At 41.3% G+C, this 23,963-nt stretch overlaps 1 protein-coding gene across 1 annotated transcript in view; it reads right to left on the minus strand.

Annotated features, from left to right (window-relative positions):
• The window catches only part of St8sia1 (ST8 alpha-N-acetyl-neuraminide alpha-2,8-sialyltransferase 1), a 134,295-nt gene extending 111,468 nt beyond the window's left edge, over window positions 1-22,827 (minus strand). Inside the window, exon 1 of the mRNA XM_076852725.1 lies at window positions 22,592-22,827. Coding sequence (XP_076708840.1) covers window positions 22,592-22,827 — 236 coding nt within the window. The remainder of the gene's footprint in view (window positions 1-22,591) is intronic.
• Between the last annotated feature and the right edge of the window lie 1,136 nt (window positions 22,828-23,963).

The raw sequence follows: 23,963 nt of genomic DNA on the forward strand, positions 1-23,963 counted from the left end.
GATTAAATTCAGGATGTAGGCAGGGACCCAGTTATGAAGGGCTTTATTTATATGACTGGCAAGAAATTTATATTTTATACCATAGACAAAAAAGAAGAGGGTGACCTTCAAAAGGGTGAGGAATTTGCAAGTATAATACAGGGCAAGTCAATTACTCTTATTTCTCTGATGCTCCTTTGTAAAATGCTGAAATTGGCAATCACCCCACCTACCAAGCTATGTAGGTACTTAAATCAAAATCGAGATGAATGCATGAAAATCTCCATGAACTGTGTAGTGTCTTATTTCAAAGGTCAATGGTTAATATGAACAGGATTTTCCTTCTCCTCTAAACAGGTATACAAACAAACCAGCTTTTAAAATCTCCTCTCCTGACTCCTCTTCCTGGGTCACTTTTGGTCAGGATACTGGGCCAAGAGGTTCCTAGTAATATGACATAAGGCAATGAAAACAAAACAAAACAAAACAGAAAAACACCTCCTGGGTAGGTAAACAGCACATCTCTCCATAGATTATGATTTGTGATGGGACCACCTACTAATAATCTGCTATGTGAATTTTGAAAATGTAGTAGTCAAATACTAGAATTACCACATTTTTAATTCACCAAGGATTCTCATTCACATTCTACAAAAAAGCCTGGCTTCCACGCAACTGTTGGCAGTATAACAATGCTTCCTTTGTGCAGGAACAAATGCATGGTTTTGAAATCCCCACAGTTGTCAGAAAAGATATGTTTTATCAGTGCATCATCAATGTGGTGGAGAACTGGCTATGATTTTCAATTGCTACTGTTGTCATTGGTAAATATAAATTACTTTGTCATTGTTCAATTAACTAAAATGGCAAATTATACTTGCATTTGGTGTGCCAACCAAGTAAGGGCATTACAGAAGTGAAAACAAAACAACAAATCTGTAAAAGTATTTCCATATTGAAATTCCTAAAAGCCCCAGGGTAGTTATTATGAGCAAATTCAAAGCTTGACTCAACTAAATATACAATATTCTTTTCAATGCACAAGTCATTGAAAATTTTATTCAGAATTTTTTATTAACTTAGCAAAAAAAAAAACAACAACAACAACTTAGTACTTGTGAGTTACTGACCTAATCCTTTGATATATAAATGAGTATATATTGATAATATTTATGCTCTAATTTTTGAACAACTTTAACTTGAGACTTATCGTATTTGGAGTCAAATACGAACATTCATAAATCTGCTGATATAGTAATAGCTCAAGGTTAGCAAGCTCTGGAGAAAGCTACCCCAAATTTGGATTCTAACTTTACCTCTCACTATACATAATAAAGAACCAGGAGATGTTTCATAACCTCTCTTAGACTCTGTTTTCTCAACTTGAAACTGAAATAAAATAGTAACTAGTTAATATACTATTAAGAGCATATATATAAATCTCTTTGCATGGAACTTGTAACATTTTTCAATCAAAGTTGGTCTTATTATTATTATTGCTATTGCTTATTCTTTGAACATATAGTAAAAATAGGTATGATAAAAGGATAAGAAAAGTCTGTGCTAAAGCTACCAAGTGAACACACTTGAGTTATGCCAGTAAAGAAAACTGGAAAAGCACAGAACAAATGTCAGAGGAGTTACTTCCACACAGAAACCACGAGAGATAGAAAATGGGATAATATCCAAGGGAGCTGAGAATGAGAAGTGAGCGGATTCTAGCCTGTGCCAAGGGGCCTGGGTAACCACTTGTCCACAAATGTCACCCTATTTCAGTAAAACTAGACAACTAAGCTAGATTCCTTCAATCTTCAACAAAAACAAAAAATATTATTGAAATATACACTTACTTGCACTACCATTGATGAGTTTATGCATAAGCTCTAATTATCAATTTTTATGGTAAGTACTTCAACTTCTCACATGGGTGTGGTTAACATTTGACATATGCTACGAATGTCTTATGGAGTCAAGGGCATATTTTGCCGGCAGGAAGGTACCCTAGGGCTATACATTCTGACCGGGTGTCAGATACCTGGCAGCAGCAGATATGCTCTACCTGTGCCTTGGTATTTGCTCATAAGGCAAATTTTGAGACCTCCATTTTTTAAAAATGCCTGCCTCTTGAAAGAATACTTTGGTTGTATTTGCTTTATGTATGTGTATGGAAAGGTCTGAGTGTGTTGCAAGGCAAGGGGTGCAATTGGAATAAATGCTTTGTAGTTCTTAATGAATTGAGTCCATTGATCTGAGAGCAGTGATAAAGGAAGGGAACCTGACGTCAGAAGGCTGTCTCTCCCATGCATCCAGACCCCTGCAAGCTCAGCCCCATCAGGTGCTCAAGCACCTGTGCACAATGGGTCAGAACAGAGGGAACGCTACAGCCTTGGGCCCTTTCCTCCTCCTTGCTCAAGTGCAGCATCTACTGTAGATCATTAACCATCAAAGAGCCCTCAGACACAGTTATACTACATCATTGGAGTGTCAACCAAAACAAGAGGAGGAGGCCAGACAGTAAGTCTCCTAGCACAGGTGTTTAACCAGCTCCTTGACACGAACCATCATGGAGACAGCTGAAACGTCCCTCACCGCAGCCTCTGCAGGGAGCATCATCTAAACACCATTCAACCCAGAGCTGCGAAAGAGCTACCAGGACACAACGAGATTCCCACCAAACAACTGGAAGAAAAATTTAGAGATGGAAATGAAATGATAACTGCTTTGACTGACAGAAGAAAACTCAACTGCAGCCCACATTCCGTGACACAGAGATGAGTACCTACATCCGGTAGAATGTTCCTGTCCACCCAGTTTTGAACAACACCACTTGAGTCTCGAACCTCACTGACTGTGTATCTTCCTCCTCCTTCATTAACTTTACAAAGTCCTTTCCTTATTCTGGAGGGTTCTCTGCTGCGTCTCTTTGATCTGTCCATGCTGTGCTCCCCTTATTGCTGTATAGGGTGGGCCCGTGGTAGGAGTGTCTCTTTATTTTTTATTAATTATTACTTTAATCACACAAATTTATGGGTTACAGTATGACAATTCAGCATACACATACAGTATTTTATGATCAAATGAGGTATTTGATGTTTCCATCCCCTTAAACACTTTTTAAATTTTTGATTAACATGTTATATTGTACATATTTATGAGGTGCCCTGTGTTATTTCAATACATGCATACAATGTGTACTGATCAGATCAGGTTAACATTTCCATCTCCTTATGATTACTTTGTGTTTGAAGCTTTCAAGCTTCTCCCTTCTGGTTATTCATAAAATATATAATAGGTTATTGTGAACTATAGTCATCCCACTGTGCTATAGAATACCAGAATTTATTATTTCTGTGTTTTGGTACTGATTATCCAACCTCACCCTCTTTACCCTCTCCTCATACCCTTCACAACCTCTAAGATACTACTTTATATTCAGATGAACTTTCTTATTTATTTGCTTAATTAATTAATTAATTTTGGTATTGGAGATTGAATCCAGGAACACTCTATCACTGAACTTCATCCCCATTCTTTTCTATTTTTTATTTTGAGACGGGGATCTCGCCAAATTGACGAGGCTGGCCTCAAACTTGTGACCCTCCTGCTTCAGCCTTCAAGTCACTGGATTTATAGCTGGGTACATCACTGCACCCAGCTGGACTTTTAAAAATATATCCACATATAAGAGAAACATGTAGCATTTGTCTTTCTGTGTCGTGATTTACTTCACTCAATATGTCCTCTAGTTCCATCCATTTTGCCATAAAAGATAGGATATCAGTTTTTTATGGCTGAATGATATTTTGTAATATGTATGTACCACATTGTCTTTATCAATTCATCTGCTGGCAGGCATCTAGGTTGGTTGCATATCTTACTATTGTGAATAGCGTAGCATTAAACATGAGCACGCAGGTATCTTTTTGGTACTCTGATTTCATCTCTTCTGTTTACATACCCAGAAGTGGGATAGCTATATCATATGGCAGATCTATTTTTAGGTTTTTGAGGAACCTCCATACTGTTCTCCATAATGGCTGTACTAATTTGCATTCCCACCAACAGTGTATGTGAGTTCCCTTTTCTCCATGTCCTCATTAGCATTTCTTAATTTTTTGTCTTTTTTTATAATAGCCATTCTAACAGGGTTGAAATATCTCATTGTGCTTTTGATTTGCATTTCTCTGACAGCCAACCAGTGTAAGCACTTTTTCATGAATTTGTTGATGATTTGAATTTCTTCACCTTCCACCAATCTGCCCAATACCACAGCTAGATCATGCCGCTAATCACAGTTATCATGTTCCATCCATGCCCAGGAGCATATATTTCTTGAGCTCCTACTGAGCATCATCCCAATGGCCCAATATTTTCATTTTTCCCACATAACTGTGTTCAAATTAACCATTCATCCCTGACTCTCAACCAGAAACCATTTCCCATGCTTTCTCCCAAGGCCATTACTATTTTTCTGTCAATTCAAATCCACTGTCCCTCAGGAGTACGTTCAGGCCTCTTGTCCACTCCCAAGTACCATTCCTTAATTGTCCGATCATTGACTATGAGGCCAGGGACCAGGTCTGACACTGTCTTTGAATTCTCCATTGAAACTATTATCATAGTAGAGCCCAGTGATAATTGAATCAAAGAAAATGTGCTGGAAAGAATTATGGATGATATCACTTACAAGTAAGAAGTTTTTGTTTTTGTCATTTATTTTCCTGCTCCTTACTCCTTTCCATTCTCACCACCCACCACAGACCCATATCTCACTAACAAAGGACTTGGTTTAGGGCAGCCCATCTTTCTCTGAAGTAAGATTCATGAGCCTTCCCACTACTAAACAAAATACAGCAAAATCACACATGCCAATTTTTAAAACCTACAGAAGTTTCCTCTCACCTGAACACAGCATTGACTTTGCCTCTTGCTTTCCATTCCCCCACAAAAATCTAAACTATTTTCCTTCCTTCCCTCCTGTGCTCCCTCCTAAAATAATGACATTTCCAGGAAACCAGATTCATTTGATTTAAGCAACTCACCGTGAGCTGTGTTTCCTGTCAAACTGAGGACCTTATGGTCATAAAGGGCAAGCAGAGAATGCACAGCAGTAGACCGTGAAGCAGTGAGGGGAGCATGGACTTGAACAATACCGAAAAGATGAGAGTTGTTAGGGCAAATGAAACAAACTCTGAACGTGTGCATGCACGCACACACACACACACACACACACACACAGAGGGGCAAGGCTGCATGGTGAAATCTGCTATTCTTAAAGTCAAGTCCACTGTACCTTGTTTCCATTCACCATATGGGTGTATCTGGATACTTATTATACCAACTGCAGATTTCCACCACAGCTATGGAAATAGGATGCATCGTGGGAGGAAATTAGGTGACTAGATTTATAGTATCCAGAAACAGTATGCAGAGGGGAAGGAAGACTAGAAGCAAGTAATCATCCAAAAATCTCTTGGTATAGGCCACATGAGATAGAGCTTAGAAAGTGAACCCTGGGATCAGAGAATCCTGAATTTGAGTCCTGGCTCAGCCACTCACGGTCTCTCTAAGCTTCACTTGCCTTCCTATATCAGTAACTTGCCCAAGGTCACAGAGCTAGAAACTGAAAAAGGGTAAGATTCAACAGGAGAGAGAGAGAGAGAAAAAACAGAGAAGGAGAGAAAAATCCAGCATTGAAATTATTAAAGAAATTCCAAACGCATGCCCATTAAAGAATACAAAAGCATAAGAAGTAAGTACTAGGAAAAAGAACACCTTATGACATTCACAAAACTATATAAATATACAAGTTCATATCTGAACAACTCAAGAGGACAAGCTGAAAAAAGATACACTAAGAAATTTAGTAAGGTGGCTGGCAGTAAGTAAAAAGGACTTTCCTCTATCTAAATAATAATCACCTCTAAATAATAATAATCACTGGGAAATAATGATGAAAACAAGATACTAGATAATGGAAGCATAAAAACAGATGAAATATCTAAGAGTAATCTCAATAGTAGGACCTATGGGGCAGGGGAATCTAAATACTTTGCTTAGGGAAATAAAATAAGGATTGCATATTCAAGTAAATGTATCTTATTCATGGACACGGGCTGGGGAAATAGCTCAGTTGGTAGAGTGCTTGCCTCACATGCACAAGGCTCTGGGTTCAATCCACAGCATCTCACACACACACAAAATAATAATAATAATAAATAAATAAATAAATTAGTGCAATTCAAATTTTAAAATCTCAACAGGAATCATGTGAACTTAAAAAAACTACCTCAATTATACCTGAGTGAAAAATATGGCAGAACAGCAAAGAAAATTCTTACAAAGAAACAGTGAATGGCCCTATCACATATTATAAAGCTACAGTAGCTGAAACAGTAGGGCTTTGGAATAAGATTAGTGAGAAGAACCTAAGGAAGAAAAGCAGGCCTTCCAAAATAGACCCACACGCATAGGCTTATCTAGTGTGGACACCTTGGCATTTCAAATGGAGTGGGATTGTTTTTGTTTTTGTAATGAAGAAATGGCAGAAAGCACAGGTCTCCAATTCACCATATTTCTTTAAAAATTACAGAAGGGCTGGGGATGTGGCTCAAGTGGTAGCACGCTCACCTGGCATACGTGCGGCCCGGGTTCGATCCTCAGCACCACATACAAACAAAGATGTTGTGTCCGCCGAAAACTAAAAAATAAATATCAAAAAATTCTCTCTCTCTCTCTCTCTCTCTCTCTCTCTCTCTCTCTCTCTCTCTCTCTTTAAAAAAATATAGAAAGTTACCAAAAAGTTAAATCATAAAAATACTAGATGAAAATATCTTGGGCTACAGGCATCAGGACACAAATGTTCAAAAGTCGTGAAAGAATAAAACATGATATCTATTTACTGATGACTTCCAAACTGTATGTAGAAAAAAATTTAAAACATGAACATAAGCGAAGTCAAAAGACAAAACATTGGAAAAATATTTGCAATAGTCATGACAGATAAACTCTGCATTACACATTACATAAGGTATCTACTGACAGGTATGACCTGAGTGGGGAAGGAGGCAGTATTGTTAAAAACAATTTGCTACATGATGCTATTTTTATTTAATAAATATGGCTTAGTTTTTACTAGCATAAAACAATAGTAGTCATTTAGTAATTGCTATCTGGGGTATTTAACAAATTTACCCAAAATTCAGCACTTAAAACAACCAACACGTAAGTTCCCTTGATTTCAGTGGGTCAAGAGCATTTCAGTTGAATGGGTCCAGCTCAAGTCCTCTCATGGCCCTGCAGTCCTGCTGTCAGCGGGGGCTTCAGTCCTCGAAAGCTGGAAGACACTCTTCCCAGGTCACTGACATGGTTGGCGGGCTCAGTTCCTCAATGGTTGTTGACCACAACCTCAGTTCCACCTGGGCCTTTCCACAGGCTGGCTGAGTGCCCTTTCAGCATAACAGAGTGAAAGAGAGAGCCCAGCATGCAGCCACAGTCTTGTCAAAACCTAATCTCAGAAGAAGTGACATGCCATCACTTCGGCAGTATTCTATTCTCCTATTCTGGAAGTGAGTCACTGCACTCAAAGGGAGAGGATGAAACAAGGGCATGAACACCAAGAGGTAAGGATCATTAGGGGCCATCTCGAGGCTGTGCATCACTGTGCATAATGCACACACATGTGTACACACACACACACACACACACACACATACTAAGGATCTACATCCTTATACATACAGAAGCTCAAATACAGTAGGACGGCTAAACATTCAGCCCTTGTTTATGCCTGCCTGCTGTCCTGGCATAATTATAGTATTTAACCTCAAGAACCCTAGTTTGAATAATAAGCTATCCTCTGAAAAGGAAAACATCTGGAAGGATACACATCAAAACATCAGCATTGTTTATCTCTAGGAAATAACACGGAGGAGCCTTTTGTGTTGGTTAATATCCTTGCATACAGCTTTAACTTTTACAATAAGAACGCATTGTTTTATTTTTAAAATGCACACTGTATCTCTAGGTTATCTTTCTGAAAACTGAAAAGATTATCACATAGGCTCCATTTCAGAAACAGTGTCTAAAGCCAAGAGAAAAATCCCTGGGGATTTCAGCAATGGAGAGAAATAAAAGAACTTCCTTTTTGGGTAGCACAGAAAAAAAAAAAAAAATCCGTATGTGGTTGGTTGTTCCACTCCAGGTTCCCACAGTGGTGCAGATTTTAGTTCCTCTGACCATAGCATGGTTGATGTCTTTTCTTGGCATCTGTCTCACAGATATAAAGAACAGGTAAGCACATGGGCCAGGATAGCCAGGGAGTTAGGAGAGCAAATGGATCCTAAAGATAAGCCACTGGGATGAATCAGAGATGTGAGGCAGACACAGAAAGCAAAGAGACACCCTCCCCCGCCAAGTGGACTCACTACTTTCTTTGTAGGACCCTTGAGGAGTGGTTGCTAGAAGCAGCCCTGACATTAACAACAGTGAAATAGAAGGAAGTGCTAACTCCCCTTCATAGTCTGAAACTTTATCATTTGAGATTCATTCCTTTGTGTTAAGATGTTGCACTGGAACTGGGAGCAATAGTGCATGCCTATAATCCCAGCAGGAGACTGAGGCAGGAGGCTCACAAGTTCAAGGCCAGCCTCAGCAACTTATTGAGGTCCTAAGCAACTCAGCACAACCTGTCCCAAAATCAAAAAAGGGCTGCGGATATAGTTCAATAGTAAAGCATCCTGAGTTCAAGCCCCAGTCCTCTCAACCAACACACACACACACACACACAGACTTTGACTGAATACCTAAATGTGAATACTTGGTCTAGGACGGAAAGGTAGTTTGTGCACTCTAAAGCCAGACAGACTGTTTACTAACAATGTAACTCTCAGCAAGGTCCTGAAGTTCTTTGTGCTTCTGTTTCCCCACCAATGAAAGGATCATCTTATAGGGCTGCTATGATGATGTTAGCACCAATAAAGGTACTTAAAAGATGAGCTAAACACCTAGTAAGCATGCATTAGATGCTAGCTCCAAGCATCACTGACCATCTAAATGCCATAAGCAAATAATTATAGCCTGTTTCTTTGTAAAATAAGGACAATAACATCCTTTCCATTTTTTTTATATTTGCTAAATGATAACACCACATAGAGTTCTTAAAACAGTGCATGGCATATGGCAGACACAAAGTAATAACAACTATATCACTAAAAATATCACAGTGTTAAAAAATGAGCTGATCTTAAAGTGTAGGGTTAGACTGACTGATAACTGTGCATGAAAACATCTAGCATGGTGCTTGCACATAATTGGTGCTCAGTAAATGTTAATTAAATCTGAACTTAATTTACCGTGTCAAATCTCCATTTTAAAAGTTAAAAGAAAATTTTTGGATCATAAGTTTTCAATCTTCAAACCTGATACACTAGGAGCAATCTTCTGGCCTCTTTATTGTTTCTATCCTTGTGTAATAGGATTTTCAGTGGGATTTTATGCTGGAATTATGACTTCAGTCCAAAGCTGAAGATGTGCTGCTAGGGACCCCCATAGGAGTTAAAAGAGCTGGTAACTATGCAGCTAACCTCGGCAGGGCTTGTGAAGGGAGCTCATGAGCAGCCCAGTCCCACCGCCTCCACTACCCTTAGCCCTGAGCAACAGGAAGGAATAACCGCAAGCAAGAGGAACTGTCTGAGGAGTGGAGAGGACCCCAGAGAATCAACATTGGGGGTGTGTGACTACAGGGGCATCATGCCCCAGCTGGCCAGGAGATGTGTGGTCTGCTCCCAAGCTTCCTGAGTAAGAAGAAAAGGAAACAGGAAGGAATTAGCAGTAAGAGACAGACTATAAATGGTGAGAAAACAGTACAAGACATTCATGGTAAGCCCCCTAAACAGGGGGTCAGGGCTCAGACATCTTGTTTGTAATGGGAAACCTTGTCCTCCTACTTGAGATGAAACTGAACTTGAGCATTTCCTATTCCTGGAGCCTACAGGGACTTTTAAGAAACAGTGCACAATGACTGAGCTTTGAGAGGGAACAGAACCTTATCCAGGGGGCAACTATAATAAATCTTTCCCCTTTTATATGGAGTTACTGAAAGCACATGAAAGAGAATACAAAAAGAAAAAGGGAAATGGAGGGAGACCTCATGGGCCAGCACTGGAGGGGCACATCTTCGATGGCAAAATGGCAGCAGGCTACCACAAGCATCTGGCTTTTATATGGCCTTAGCAGCGCCAGGTCATGGAGGTGCTAGTTACTTTCAGAGCACTCTCTTGGCAGGAAGAACCAGGTAATGGAAGTTTAGGGTGCTGCGGGAAGACAGGTGGGTATCCTTCAATTACAATCAAGGATCCATTATGAGGTCGATATATACAAGTATCCTAACTCTTGAAGTTCAGAAAACCACCCAATTTCAGGGCAAGTCATCTCTTTACTAGTTTTCTAAGAGGTGCCAAACCAGAGAACCAATCCCCCATTCTCAAACCGAAGCACTGCAAGGAAAGACTGGGAGAAAAGATCAGCCATGGAATGCCATGGTTTTATGGTGAGGCTCTGGCCTTCCCACGCCCATGGAAAGGGAGGCAAGGGCTTTCCTTCCTCAAGAAGACCACCAGCCAAGTGAAGGGGGCAGCGGGTCAAAGTTGACCTGAAAGCTGCAATCCCCAGCCATGAATATGCACCTCCTTCTTGTGCAGTCTGAAGCCACAGCTCCCAGAGGGGACAGAATGTGGCTCCACAGCAGAGAACACCCTTCCTACCTTCACTGCAAACCCTGTAAAGACTCCAGGGAGCCTGAGCAGGAACAGATGGAAGACACAAGAGGCTCCACGGAGCTTTCAAACAACACAACTGAGCCAAGTGCCAGAATGGAGCTGTCCCAACAATCAAGGTGGATAAAATTAATAAAATCTGACCAGGTTGTTGAGAGATCCGTTAGGACCAGCTATGTGGGGAATGGGGGCCAGGAGGTAGATCTGAGGTGGCAGAGTTAGAGCAGTTATAAGGAAGAAATAAAATGACCTGCTCTTTTTATCCCTAACTAACACTCAGTTCAGAACTTCCACAGTCTCAACCAGCCCTCCCCTTCCTTTTCTTTATTACTGCCAGGGTAGCTGGTCAGATTGAGAAGAGTTGCTTACAAAGTGTGCAATCCTATCCAAGCCAGTCTGCCACTCAGGCGCTTTGATTCTACCAGTAATTGAGCTTTGCTTTCCCCCATGGGCTCATGTATCTTCCAGCAATGTTGTAAAGTGCTTTCTCTCTCTAACATTTCACATGTTGTGTAGGTTAGCAAGAGTCAGAAGACATTAGACCATTAAACTGGGATACTTAGTCCAGACCACTAAAACAGACCTCCTGCCTCACAATCTTGATGCAGGCTTAACATCGAATGGGCCAGAGGAGGCACTTGGGCCCTTTCTGGACTGTACCAAATACACACATAAATGGCTAAATTCTAAAAGTGAACATAATCTTGTGTTTGTTTTTTCTTCCGTTAAAAAAGGTGAGAACCAGGCACAGCGGCACAGTCTATCATCGTCCAGTGACAATGGGAGTTTGAGGCAGGAGGATCTCCAAGTTCAAGGCCAGTGTTGGTGTCTTGTTTTATTAAAAACTTATTTGTTAAAAAAATAAAAAGGGACTGGGGATATAGCTCAGTCAGTAGAGTGCTTGCCTCGCACGCAGAAGGCCCTGGGTTCAATTCCCAGCACCACAAAAAAATAAAAAGGACTGAGGATGGAGCCCTGTGATAGTGTCCCTGGGTCCAATCCCCAGTACTACAAAAACAAACAACAACAAAAAAAAAAATCTGAGAAACTGGAGAACATTGCTGCTCCTCTATAACATGCACTGGGTGCTTGCATGTTCCATGAGGACAAGGCCTCTCCTGGCTGAACACTATACTCTCAGCAAGTAGCACAATATTCTGCACATAGAAATCACTGAGTACATATATTTGCTGAACAAAAGATTGAATGAGGGGGTGAATCTGTAAATTGACAGTGCGTTTTACATAGCCTTAACACTAGGCAATAAACAAACAAGACAATCCCTAAAAGTATTCAGCTGTCTGCTGGACTTTTGGACAATCTCGTTTTCATTCATCCAACAAATATTTATTAGACACTAAGTAAGACTCCTGTATTCAGTCAACTTATCATTGTGACAAACACCCAAGAAAAACAACCTAGGGACCGAACAACAATCCATACTAGAGGGAGAAAGACTGACTTTGGCTCATGGTTTCAGAGGTTTCAGTCTACGGTTAACTGGTTGAATGGCTTTGGACTTGCAGAAGGCAGAATATGATGGAAGAAGAGGGTGCAGAGGAGATGCTCAGCTCATGGCAGTCAGGAAAGTGGGGAGGACAGAAAATACGGTTTTCCTGGCCTTGCCCCAGTGACCTCAACTAGGTCCCGCCTCCTGCAGTGTCTTCTATCTCCCAACAATCCATTCCAATTAATTTTTTTTATTTTTTTTTAGTTGTTGATAGATGTTTATTGAATTTATTTACTTTTTATGTGGTGCTGAGAATCAAACCCAGTGCCTCATACATGCTAGGCAAGTGCTCTACCACTGAGCTACAACCCAGCCCCCCATTCCAATTATTAATCCATCAAATGGATTAATCCACTGATGAGGTCAGAGTCTTCATGATCCTGTCAACACTATCGAAAAGCCCCACCTCTGAATACTGCTGCCTTGGAGACTGAGCGCTCACCTCAGCACATGAGAATTTGAGGAACACTTCATATCCAAACCATAACAACTGTGATCAGGACAGACAAACATATATGAGATTCAATTTCTGGTACCCAAACACCAGAGACACAAAGTAGATAGTCATTTCATACAGGTGCAGAAGAGCAGGTCACAGGATAGTGATGGTGGAGGCCAATGGCATCACAATCACCAATACATGACCTCCAAATGCTGACCCAATAGACATCATCATGAGATTTTTGTCCTTTTATCCCACTTGCATCCTCCATCAGGTAGACAGGATCTGTTCCCGATTCATGCTTAAGACCTCTAATCAATAGGAGAATGACAACAAAAATCAGTCACTAAACCCAATGCTTCTGCTTCAAGACATTTTTCTCTTCCTTGAAATCTCAACCTTATGATAAAGTAAAAGTTCATTTTCCTCTTCAAATAGTTTTATTTAATTGCTTAAACCCTATAAAACTGATGGAAGTGGTATTTTTAAGGCATTGCTTTTTAAATGTTGATGGAACCATGCTAACCATCAGCAGCACCGTAATAAAGAGGACAACCATGAAGGGCGCAGGGACGTGAGCTGCTGCCCTACCTGAGTTCCCATCGCATGTCTCCACAAAGCTCCTCGAAGGGACTCTGCCACAGAGCACCTCCAGTCATGGGAACCTATCTCAGCTGCCTTGACCTCTTGAAAATTCATCCAGGGGGAATTTCATCATTTAATGTTAGTAATCATTGTGTATTTGCATTTATGCAATCACTATCCATTCCTTTGAAAGGGAAAAAATCCCCAATCCAGCCTTAGCTGAACTCTGGGATTTTCTAAGAACAACAAAAGCCAGTTATAAGAATTGATGGTTCAATGAAAACAAAACTGTCAAGAAACTAGTTATAAAAATTAATAGTAAGAAAATAAACAGATGAGTGTTCAAGATACACACAAAGAAATGTTCATCACATCATTATTTATAAAAGTGAGAAACTATGAACCAAAAACAGTGATTAAAATTTCATCAATCCTCAAAATAGATAATCTTACATCCATTAAAAAGGGATGATATAAGGAATATGTAACAACAAATCCCACCATTATGTTCAATGATAATGGACCGATAAGAAATATGCCAGGGGTGGGGGGTGATTATGTAGATCTACAGATACTATAACTAAAAAAAAAATAATGTACTATAAAATTCATAATAGTTTTGTTTTATTTACACACAGAGAGGGCATTGAATGTCTGCAAAATCATACTAAAATATTAGTGACATTTGTTAAGTATCAATTACCTTTAAAAAAAAAAAAAGTATCGCTTTACCCCTGAAATGCCTGTTATGAGATGCCCATTATGAAAAAGCAGACCTCTTTAAAGGGTCTTTTTATTTTTCTACACTCAGCTATTCACCAGTTACATGGAGGTATCTTTAAGGGAAAAAAAATAATATGCAAATTTGTAAGTAGCATGAATAATCTTTTTAAGAAAGTAATTTGTTCCATATGGTATCATGTTGCAAAAAAAAAAACTCACAATAATTATTTTCCAAAATAAAAATCAGAAAGCTATTTTATCACAATTAAAAATTACATGAGAAAATGCTAGCAAGGCAATTTTGAGTGAATTAAATAGAATAAAGCTATATGTCCAAAAGACACACAACGTAGTAACATACACACATGCAAACTAATACACACAAGGGACAGTGTTTACAATGAGCACTTCTGATGGGATTATGGGAGTTCCCTCTCCTTTTTTTTACTGCATTTTAAAATTTTCCATCGTAAATAGGTATTATCCCCCATCCAGACAAGTCATGCTATAAATTTTTTAAATGAACATTGGGGCATAAAATCATGTATATATTTATTATGTCAATAATTGAAACGAGCGCTTTTGTTTAAAGGACCCTATTAGGAGCACCTGGAATCTCTAGCAGTGTGTTCTGTTACTAAAACCCTGAAAAATGGGCGATGGGTGGCTCTGAATCATTTCAGCTTCCTCCTGGCACCTAATTAAAAGAGTGACAGCCCTTATGGTCCTCTCATGCAATGCCACAGCTAGAAGACAGTTCAAAAGAAAGGGAAAACAATCCATTGCTCCAAAACTAATTAATTATCCAAAACAGACAAGCTCTAACCCTCGGAACCCCACATTACTCAGTTTCTGATTGATTTAACTCATGTCACTGAAATAGCCTGGATTTTATAAAGTCGGGGACCCTGTCTCATATTTATCACTGTGTCTCCAGCATCTGCTGGAGAGTGAGCGTTCAGGAAACGTGGCTGAATGAGTGCATGGCCAGGTGGTCCCCAGGCTCTGTTCTCTTTCTTAAAATCCTGCAGGACACATTCCAGCACCCTTGGTACTGATGCTGTGGAAGAGGAGGGCATGTCATGAGGTCATGTTTCATTTTCAGAGATGCTTTTAATGACAGTACAATTATAGCACAGAATGTTTCCCAAGACATGGCTTTTCTCCTCATTATGGATTAATAATTAGCAATTAGTCAGACCTAATCCTCCCAAAGTAACTATTGATACTCACAACTAAAGCTCAGAAAGGCCAAAATATTGTTCAAGGTCACCAAGTTTATATATGACAGAAGTAGGATCAGAACCTGATTCTCAGGGGCCCCCAAATCCAGTCCCTTTCCAGGTAGGAATAAGCTCCCTGTCATCGCACCCAGCCAGATGAGGATGGCTCTAGCTTCGATGTTATTGTAATCACAAACCCATGAAGTGAGTTAGCATATTATACTCATTTTTCAGGTGATAAAGCAAAGGTATAGAGAGGTTAAGCAACTTGCCCATTGTCGTATAGCTCCCAATAGAGTCAAATTATAATGAAAATCTACAAATTATTGTATTTTACTAAAAACCTATCAACTCTATTATGAGAGACAATGTTAATGATATATAGTCAGCATTACTTCCATGATGATTCACAACTTTGTCAAAAGATAAACAGGCCACATACTCTAAACTAACATAAATAATTATTCAATTGATCCAACCATTTTCCTAAAACACTCCTCTCTTAAATGAAGACTAATAGGCTCTCAAGTTCCAAAAAAAAAAAAAGCCCACTGGAATATTGATTGTATGGTACAAACCAAAGGTATTTTAACGAACCCCATGTACAAGTCAGAAGACAAAGTAAAAGTGAATCTAAATATTTAGGAATTATAATCAAAGCAGAAACAGATAAAATATGTTTCCATCCTCCTCTCTGGACAAATATAACTGCATGATAATCTGAAATGCCAGGTTCAAATTTAGACTCTCAAACTTGGCAAATCTGGTTCTGGAACCTGGGGGACACACCTGCACATGTGGACCCCACACCCTATATCCAGATTCCCTGCACAGCCTCTCCTCCCTTGGAGAAAATCCCTTGGCCATTCCTTGGATGGAAGATTGCACTCCAGCGGGGCAAGCCACCCTCGGAGGGAAGGACAGGAAATGTCCCCACAGAGGCAGGCAGGTTGTAGAAGTGGGCTTGAGTCATTTAGGAAGGTAATTCCAGTGTCCAGAAAGGCCTCACTGATATCACTGAAAAGTGCTGAGACTCAGGAAGAGCTAGGAGAGCCCCCAAAAGTATAAGGCACAGAGCTTGAAGTATGTTTGCCGAGGCTTTAGGACAGGGCCCTGACAGAAACACCTGTCACATAAACTTTCAATGGAGGCAGCTGTTCAGAGCCAATATCCTAAAATTCATCCCTTCATGACCCTTCCCTAAACAAGACCTTATACAGGGCACAGTTCATTCACTGCTCTTCTGGGAGGGGGCAATTCCTACACAGACACCTTCTATCTCTGGTCAAAGCACTTACAGTGCGTAGTTTTCAAATGCAGCCATGAACTGCATGTATTGTCAGGGTTTTTAAGTCCTGTCAACTGGATGGGTTTTGTTGCTCTAGAGCAGTGACTCTAGACCAGGGGCAGTTCTGACCCCCGAGGGAAATTACAATAGGTCTGAAGACCTATCAGGAAGGCTCATTTAGTGGACAGAAGCCAGGGATTCTATAACGCACAAGAACATTCTCTACATACAGGACAGCTTTCCACAACAAAGACTCTCCAGCCCAGAAGGACAGAAGCATTGGGACGAGGAAACTGCTGAAGAGGAAAAGCTCTTTTCCTCCTCTGGTCTCTCTTACTGCCACGCACAGTGCTGGATACACAGCAGGTTCTCCTTACATATCTGCTCATTGACCATCTGGTTCCATTCCTTTCTAGAACTTTCATTCATGTGATAACTAAGTGTGCCAGGAACCATGAGAGGCTACAGAGGTGCACAAAGGAATGAGCTGCAGTCCCTGTGGTAGCAGAAGCTGGCATACAATTTAGCAGGAAGAGACAAATAGACCAATACTTTAAACCCAGCATGAAATAAAGCACCTGCCACTACTAGAGATTTGTATATTTTTCTATTTGTTGTCTGACTCTTCTCATTATCCTATAAACTCCAACCAAGCAAGAATTTTGTTACGTTCACTACCACAGTCCCAGAATCCTCTTCGGTAATAGCGGTAGACACACCGTTGTTGTAATTCTGCATAAAAGCAAGAAATGCAATAATATGTACATGGCATAAATAAACTGAAGAGAAGCTTCTAGGTAGGGAGGAGAGTTCACATGGATAGAGTACTAATCGTATGCTGGAAACAGCTCTAAGCCTTTTTGAACATGTTACCTAATCTTATTCCTGTAGCAATCCTACAAGAAGCCACCCTTCTTGAGGAAATGGACACTGAAAGCCAACTTGCTCAAGAGCCCAACAAGTGGTAGAATAAAGATCTGAGGACACCTAACCTTGGGCCTTTGCTGTTATCCACCATGATGCACTGTCAAGAGATGAGCAGAAACTGGCCAGGGGAAGGGCAGGGAAAAGTGGCCTCGGAGTAAAGGAATTCCAGGAAGAGGAAATGAGCAAAATCAAGACAGTCTGGCCTAATTCAGGAACTATAATGAGTCTGATATTACTAAAGTATAAAAAGGAAAAATGATGAAAGATGATGTTGGAGAAAAAGAAATGAGAGCCAGATCATATATGATATGTGCAACAATGTGTCATTTACCCAAGATTATCCGGGAGCAAACATGAGGTTCAAATTGAATAGCTCCAGGCTGGAAGCCCAACTCCATCACTTGGCTCATGGATCTCTGAACTTCCACATCCTCATTTATAACAAGGAACATACCATAAACCTACATCAGAGAACTGCTCTGGGGACAGAAGAAAACATATTTAAGTGATTAGAAGTGGGCCTGACACATTTTATGTCCTATAAATGTAACTGATAGATTTGTGCCATTATGATCATTGGTAAAGTTTTTTTCCACATTTGTAAATATGCAACATAATCATAGCTAATTTTCTCAAACATCAAAGCTTCTTAAATTGTTGTTTTCCTAATATATTGTTTCAAAGTAAACTCCACAAATCTCTAACTTAGAAACACCAAATTTACAGCTCACATACACAGAAAGCTGCACCTACCTCTCACCTACCTCTCACCCCGTCTGCCCCTAATGCCCATCTGTTGCCACCAGGGCAGCTGTGACAACATCTGAAGCTTTTAACATCCATGGATTGAAAAGTAGGGAAAGAAAAGAAGCCATGTGAAGACAGAACAGCTTACAGCAGTATTTTGTTGAGAATTTGGACACAGTTACCACCCACTGAGTTAACAAAATTTTTTTTAAAAATCACTTTCCTGAATTATCCCTAATTCCCTGTCCCCAGATCTACTGGTAATAGTAATGTGCTGTTCCTGCTGACAGCTGACAGTCAGTACCTGCTGAATAGTTGAATGTTAGTCCATTTCTCATCAGCCATCACTTAAATACATTCAGAGACTGGGACCTGGACCTGGCTTCTTCTTACCTCCCAGTCTACCACCTTTCTACCAAGGTTTCCATGGGTGACCGGATAACTTTCCACACAGGTAACGTGCCAGCATTTCCAAACCTCTCTGCCTTCACCCTTGCTGTTCTCTCTGACTGGAACACCCTTTCACCCTCACCTCTTAACACTATCCTTATAAGGCTTAGGATAAACACCACCTCCTCTCTGAACTCTCATTTCCCTTCCCTGGAGAATTAAATGGCATGTTCTATGAACTTGCCCAGCACTTGGCTCACATTTCTATGGCTACAATGGCCCTGTATCACACAGAGATGTGACAAGTACCACTCTAGGTGCTTTCTGTATGCTTTCAAGTGGCTTTATTACAAACCCCACTTTGTAAATGGAAAATCCACACTCTGAGAGTTGAACTCACCAATGATCATATAACTAGAAAGGGACATGACCAGAAATCCAACCATGATCTGACAGTTCCCTAAGTATTTCATTTTGCCATGTTGCCTTTCTTTGATGGCCTATTTCCACTTGATTAAATATATAACCAATATGTAATCCCAATATGGGATTATAGTAAATCTCATTGGACTATTGTAAATCCTTTGGTGGCAGAGACTAGGGCATGTCTATCTTTATAAATGTGGATAATACCCGTTTATGCAAAGTTCTTGTGGAGATTAAATGTGACAATACATATAAGCACTTACAGTGCCAGACAGATAGTAAGTCCTTAACCATTCGTGGGTTTTACTGTTGCCATTATTGTTGCCATGTCTGATGCCAAAAATAAAGCCTTGCAAATAAACTCAAGCTGAGGTTCCTCTCTGAGGAGGAGAAATGGGTAAGGGTATAATGGGATAAGCAAACGCTGCTTTGATTTGGCATTTCCCATACTACTTGACTACTTGATCTGAAGCAACAAGAAATATGAAAGCTTTGCTTTAGGGTTAACTGATGCCTTAATCTTTCTATCACTATGTGAATACTAGGCAAACTTCCTATCTAGTTCCAAACCCTTGAAGTTTTGTGACTTTCTTACTGCCATTTCTTATGCAGTCTGCTAGGTTCTCATCTGAAAAGTCAATACATAGGTTCTGGGCTAGAAGAAGAAGAAAGTCACAGATTTAAATGGAAGTACAAATGGCAAACGAAATGCGAAGGGGCTAGGGTATAGTTCAAGGAGAGAGCACTTGTCTAGCATGTGTGAGACCCTGGGTACTGAGCCCCAGCACTGCAAAAAAATATATAAATTTAAATCTGAAATCCTGGCAAAAACACTCTTTTGTCTTGATAACATTAAGCAATACTTCAACTTCCCATGCGTGTTTGTTTGTTTTTGTCAGTCAGCCCCTAGTTAGACCGAAGCTCACTTAGTGGGGGCAGTCTTCCATCCCATACACTTCTATCCTCCCGGCCTAACACATACGTAGCATGTTCTAATCACTTACACTGATCGAGTAACTGAAATATTTCTCTGTGTGTGTGTTTACATCCTCACACTTATATATGTGTACATACACATGACATCAATGCACAATTTATAAATAAATGTTCATCTATCTCCACATATACACATTGTATATTTGTTTACATATATTTCTATTTGTGCAGATATTTCAAACTAGAGAAAGATATTCATTTGCCAAAGTTATACCTTAATATAATAAATGCTTCTGGCTGACCTGTGTGATACTTAATAGATATATACTACTACCCATATGCTAGTAATTCAGCTGTTTAAAAGAATGAATCTCAATAAGTATTCAAAGTAAAACAAATGTTTGACTTAACAAATATGAAACTTATCTCTCAAAACTCCTATCTCTGTTAATTAAGTGATGTGACTAGGTAGGGTAGGTATGGACAGATATTGTTTCTCTATAAATTCGACAGGCAAAATATTCCAAATTCTTATGAAAAGGCCAGATGTCCTTATTTAGGTTGTAACATACATTGGAAATTTTAATGATTATTAAGACAAACATTTTCTGGGTACAATGTACTGGACACTTGGCATCAATTGTTTTTTTTTAAAAACCTTATGACAACCCTGCAAGGCAGATGTCATTATCCCTATTTTATAGACAACAAAGCTAAGACTCAAAGAAGGGGTAACTTGCCAAAGATATTCTGCATTTTATCATGTCCTGGCACAGGCAATGTACAAATACAGGATTCTAACCTAAAGCTCAGATTCTTTCCAATAGGCAATAGTGTCTCTTTCATAGTTTTACAGACACTAATTTTGAGAGGTGTGTTTTTAGGTAGTTTTTATAGTGTTGAATTTTAATAAGTAATTCTCCGCATCTAGAAACCAGACTAAATGACAAACACTGAAGATTACTCCAGGCTAAAGACAGCAAGGATCAAATGTGTCTCAGCAACCATCAGTCTGTATTTATCAGAATAGGAAGCTTTTTCCACTTAATTGTGTCCTCTAAAAAGAGTCTATTCTCGAACAGAGCTTCATTATTTCTCCTTCTATATATAAAGAAAATGGGCCCTTTCATTGCAAACCAATGGGAAGTTCTTAACTCATTTCTGTATATTACTTGGAATAAAGTGCTTCCTGTCTTCAGAGAAAAGAATTGCTAGGTGCTATGCCTTTTGCCTGCTTCTCAGTCCAACAATCAATATTGTGAAGGAGAGAGAAAATTAACCCTGATGTACTTTTAAGGAGAGTGGGGTTATTTTTTAAAACTTAATGATGGTAAAGTTACAAAGGGAAAGGAGTCTTCCTTCCCATTTAAGGAAAACTCAGCTGCCTTCCTCTGGAAGAAATGGCTATATCATCTCTCTGACCTTTCCAGGAGCAGGCCTGAGACAGAGAGAAACCATATTGTAAAAGTTTTTTTTTAAATGAATAGACCCTTCTGGACATTCCTAAGTAATGCAGTGAAAAATGTTTACATTGGCTCTCACCTGGCTAGAACCATCCTCTGAAGAGCAGAGGAAAGCCTTCCTCACTCGGACCGCACAATCAGAAGAGCCAACTTCAGCATCTTCAGCCCTAGGGACTGAAGGGGAAAGGGACCCCTCCCAGTGATTGAAGCAGTTTGTTCCCTCTGCTGGGGAAGGCAGAAGCAGGCAGCTCTGTCTTTTCTTTCATCTAGCTAGCTACATTATTCCTGCTGCCAGAAACTTATTTTCAGAGCCTTACACTAAAATTCCCCCAAAGGAGGCGAAACTACTAGGCACACAGAGTGCTGATTTCCAACCTGGTTTGGTCTTTTGTTTTCTGATTTCAAGTCCCTATCTAAAGTACATCTCCCATCTTCCAGAAGTATCCACATGTCTAAGCCAAGAAAAGGAGCTGGGAGCTTTGAAGCTTTAAAGTGCTGAAAATTTCAGCACTCACTCTTCAAAGATAATGACCTTGGGTAACTCATCCTTCCAAAGAATCAGTTTGTGGTCTCCATAAGAGGTGAAAATATCTGTTATTTAGAAAGTTGTTGAGATTTCAACATAACAATTGCACAGTTCTGGCTCTTAGTAGGAGGTCAGCAAGTGCTCTGTATTTGCCCTGGGTATACTGCGCAAAGAAAGGGGAACCTAGTGGGTGTCCATGTTTTCACTGTCCAAGGTTTGCCCATCACTCTGCATTGATTTATGCCACGAATTGCTCACCTAACCTTGGGAAGACACTTCTTACCTGCTTCTAGTTCGCTTTAGCTTCAAATATCTTCAGAGCCCAAGAAATAAATTCTTATTAAGTACAAAGGACTAAGTTATCCTAGGTCGTCCTTCCCACCAGTTATGGGCAATTGTTACAACTCAGTCTTGGGAAGAAATGAGTATAGTCTTTACATAGGCAAAGCAGGTGTCTGTACCTCTCTTGGGGTAAGGGGTGGGAAATAGACCCTACCTAGTCTCCAAGTCGGGAACAGCACAAAGGGGATTGGAACAAGAAAGCCTGGATGAAAGGGAAGCCTCTGCCAGACGGTCCTTGACGGGGACCCTGTCCTCAGCGCACCGGGAGGAAAGGACGCTAGAGGGGAGGAGCCCCAAGGGCAGGAGTACCTGAAGACTCTGGCTGCTGTCTGGTTCCTCCTCCACGCTGTGCCCTGTTGCAGCACCCCCTGCACGATCTCCTTTTCGTTGGGCAGCCGGTAGACTGGGAAGATGTAGAGCCAACAGAGGACCACAACGCAGAGGGCACTGGCTCCCACCGGCAGCCGGGTACGCGGGAACTTCCACGCCAGTATGGCCATGGCCCCTCTGGACGTGTGTCGCCGGGCCTGACCGCAGGGGTTCATCGCAGCCCCGGCGTCCCAAGGATGGGGGCCGGAGCCTCAGTATAACGTTAGGCACAGTGGCAGCGGAGGGTGCCCCCACCGCCGGCCCCCCATGCACACACACCTTTTGCTTTCTTGCTTGCACAGGCACGCACACTGCTTCGGCCCCCACGGCCCCAAAGGTCAGCACAAGGATTTCTGATAATGCAACTTTTCCCAGTATTTCTTTCTACGGGAAGTGGCCGGCAGATAAGTCACGAGCTACAGTCATGGTCGTTCCCTGCAGAAGGCGGGCGCTGGGGGTCTCCAAGAACCGAGAGAGCGGCGGCAGCGAGTCGCTCCTACCAGTTCTATAGCATCACAGTAGCCCTCCGCGAGGGTCCGAGAAAAGGCGCGGCTGGCTCTCAGACATTTGGCTCGCAGCGGCTTCCCCTTCTGAGAGATGCTCCTTCGCCCTTCGCCGCCTCTCCCCGCCTCCTGCGCTGCTGCGCCGCCAGGCACCCCCCCAGACGCGCTCTCCGCGCCGCGCCAAGTCCTTGGAAATTTCCACCTCGGCCCGGGACCGCTATCCTGCCCCTGGCTTCTCGGCCTCACCCGCCAGGACCCTCGCTCCCCACCCCTCCCGGAGAAGAAAAGAACTCGGTCTCATCAGTTAATTCAGCCGCGAGCCGCAGCCTTCCGCTGCGCCCCGGACTTCGCAGACAAACGCCCCGGGATTGGTGGAAATCAAGGTCTCCCCCGCCCTCCCCCACCCGCAAAATTGCCTCCTTCGACCAGTTCAGATCCGCGAAGCTGGCCCAGCGCGCGCACCCTTCTCTCTTGCCCTTGTTCTCTGGAGATAGAGGCAGACAATAAAAACAGCAGCTCCCTTAAAAATACATATATATTCCCCGAGTGTGGCAGAAACTGGCTGACATTCCCAGCCCTTCGATGCGCGGCTAGTGGGTCGGGGCTGCTGCTGTCACCCTCCTGTAAGTGGTTGGTTATTGACCCGCAGCGAGTCGCGCGGAAGCCAGAGGAGATTTATTCCTTCCTGGGCCCCTAACCCCATTAACCGGTCCCGTAGCCGCAGATCTAGCAGACATCCCAATTTCCGTGCGCGCTTGCGCGCGGGGACACACACACACACACACACACACACACACACACACACATAC

Source organism: Callospermophilus lateralis, chromosome 4 (assembly GCF_048772815.1).
Source record: "Callospermophilus lateralis isolate mCalLat2 chromosome 4, mCalLat2.hap1, whole genome shotgun sequence".
In the NCBI taxonomy this organism is placed as follows: domain Eukaryota; kingdom Metazoa; phylum Chordata; class Mammalia; order Rodentia; family Sciuridae; genus Callospermophilus; species Callospermophilus lateralis.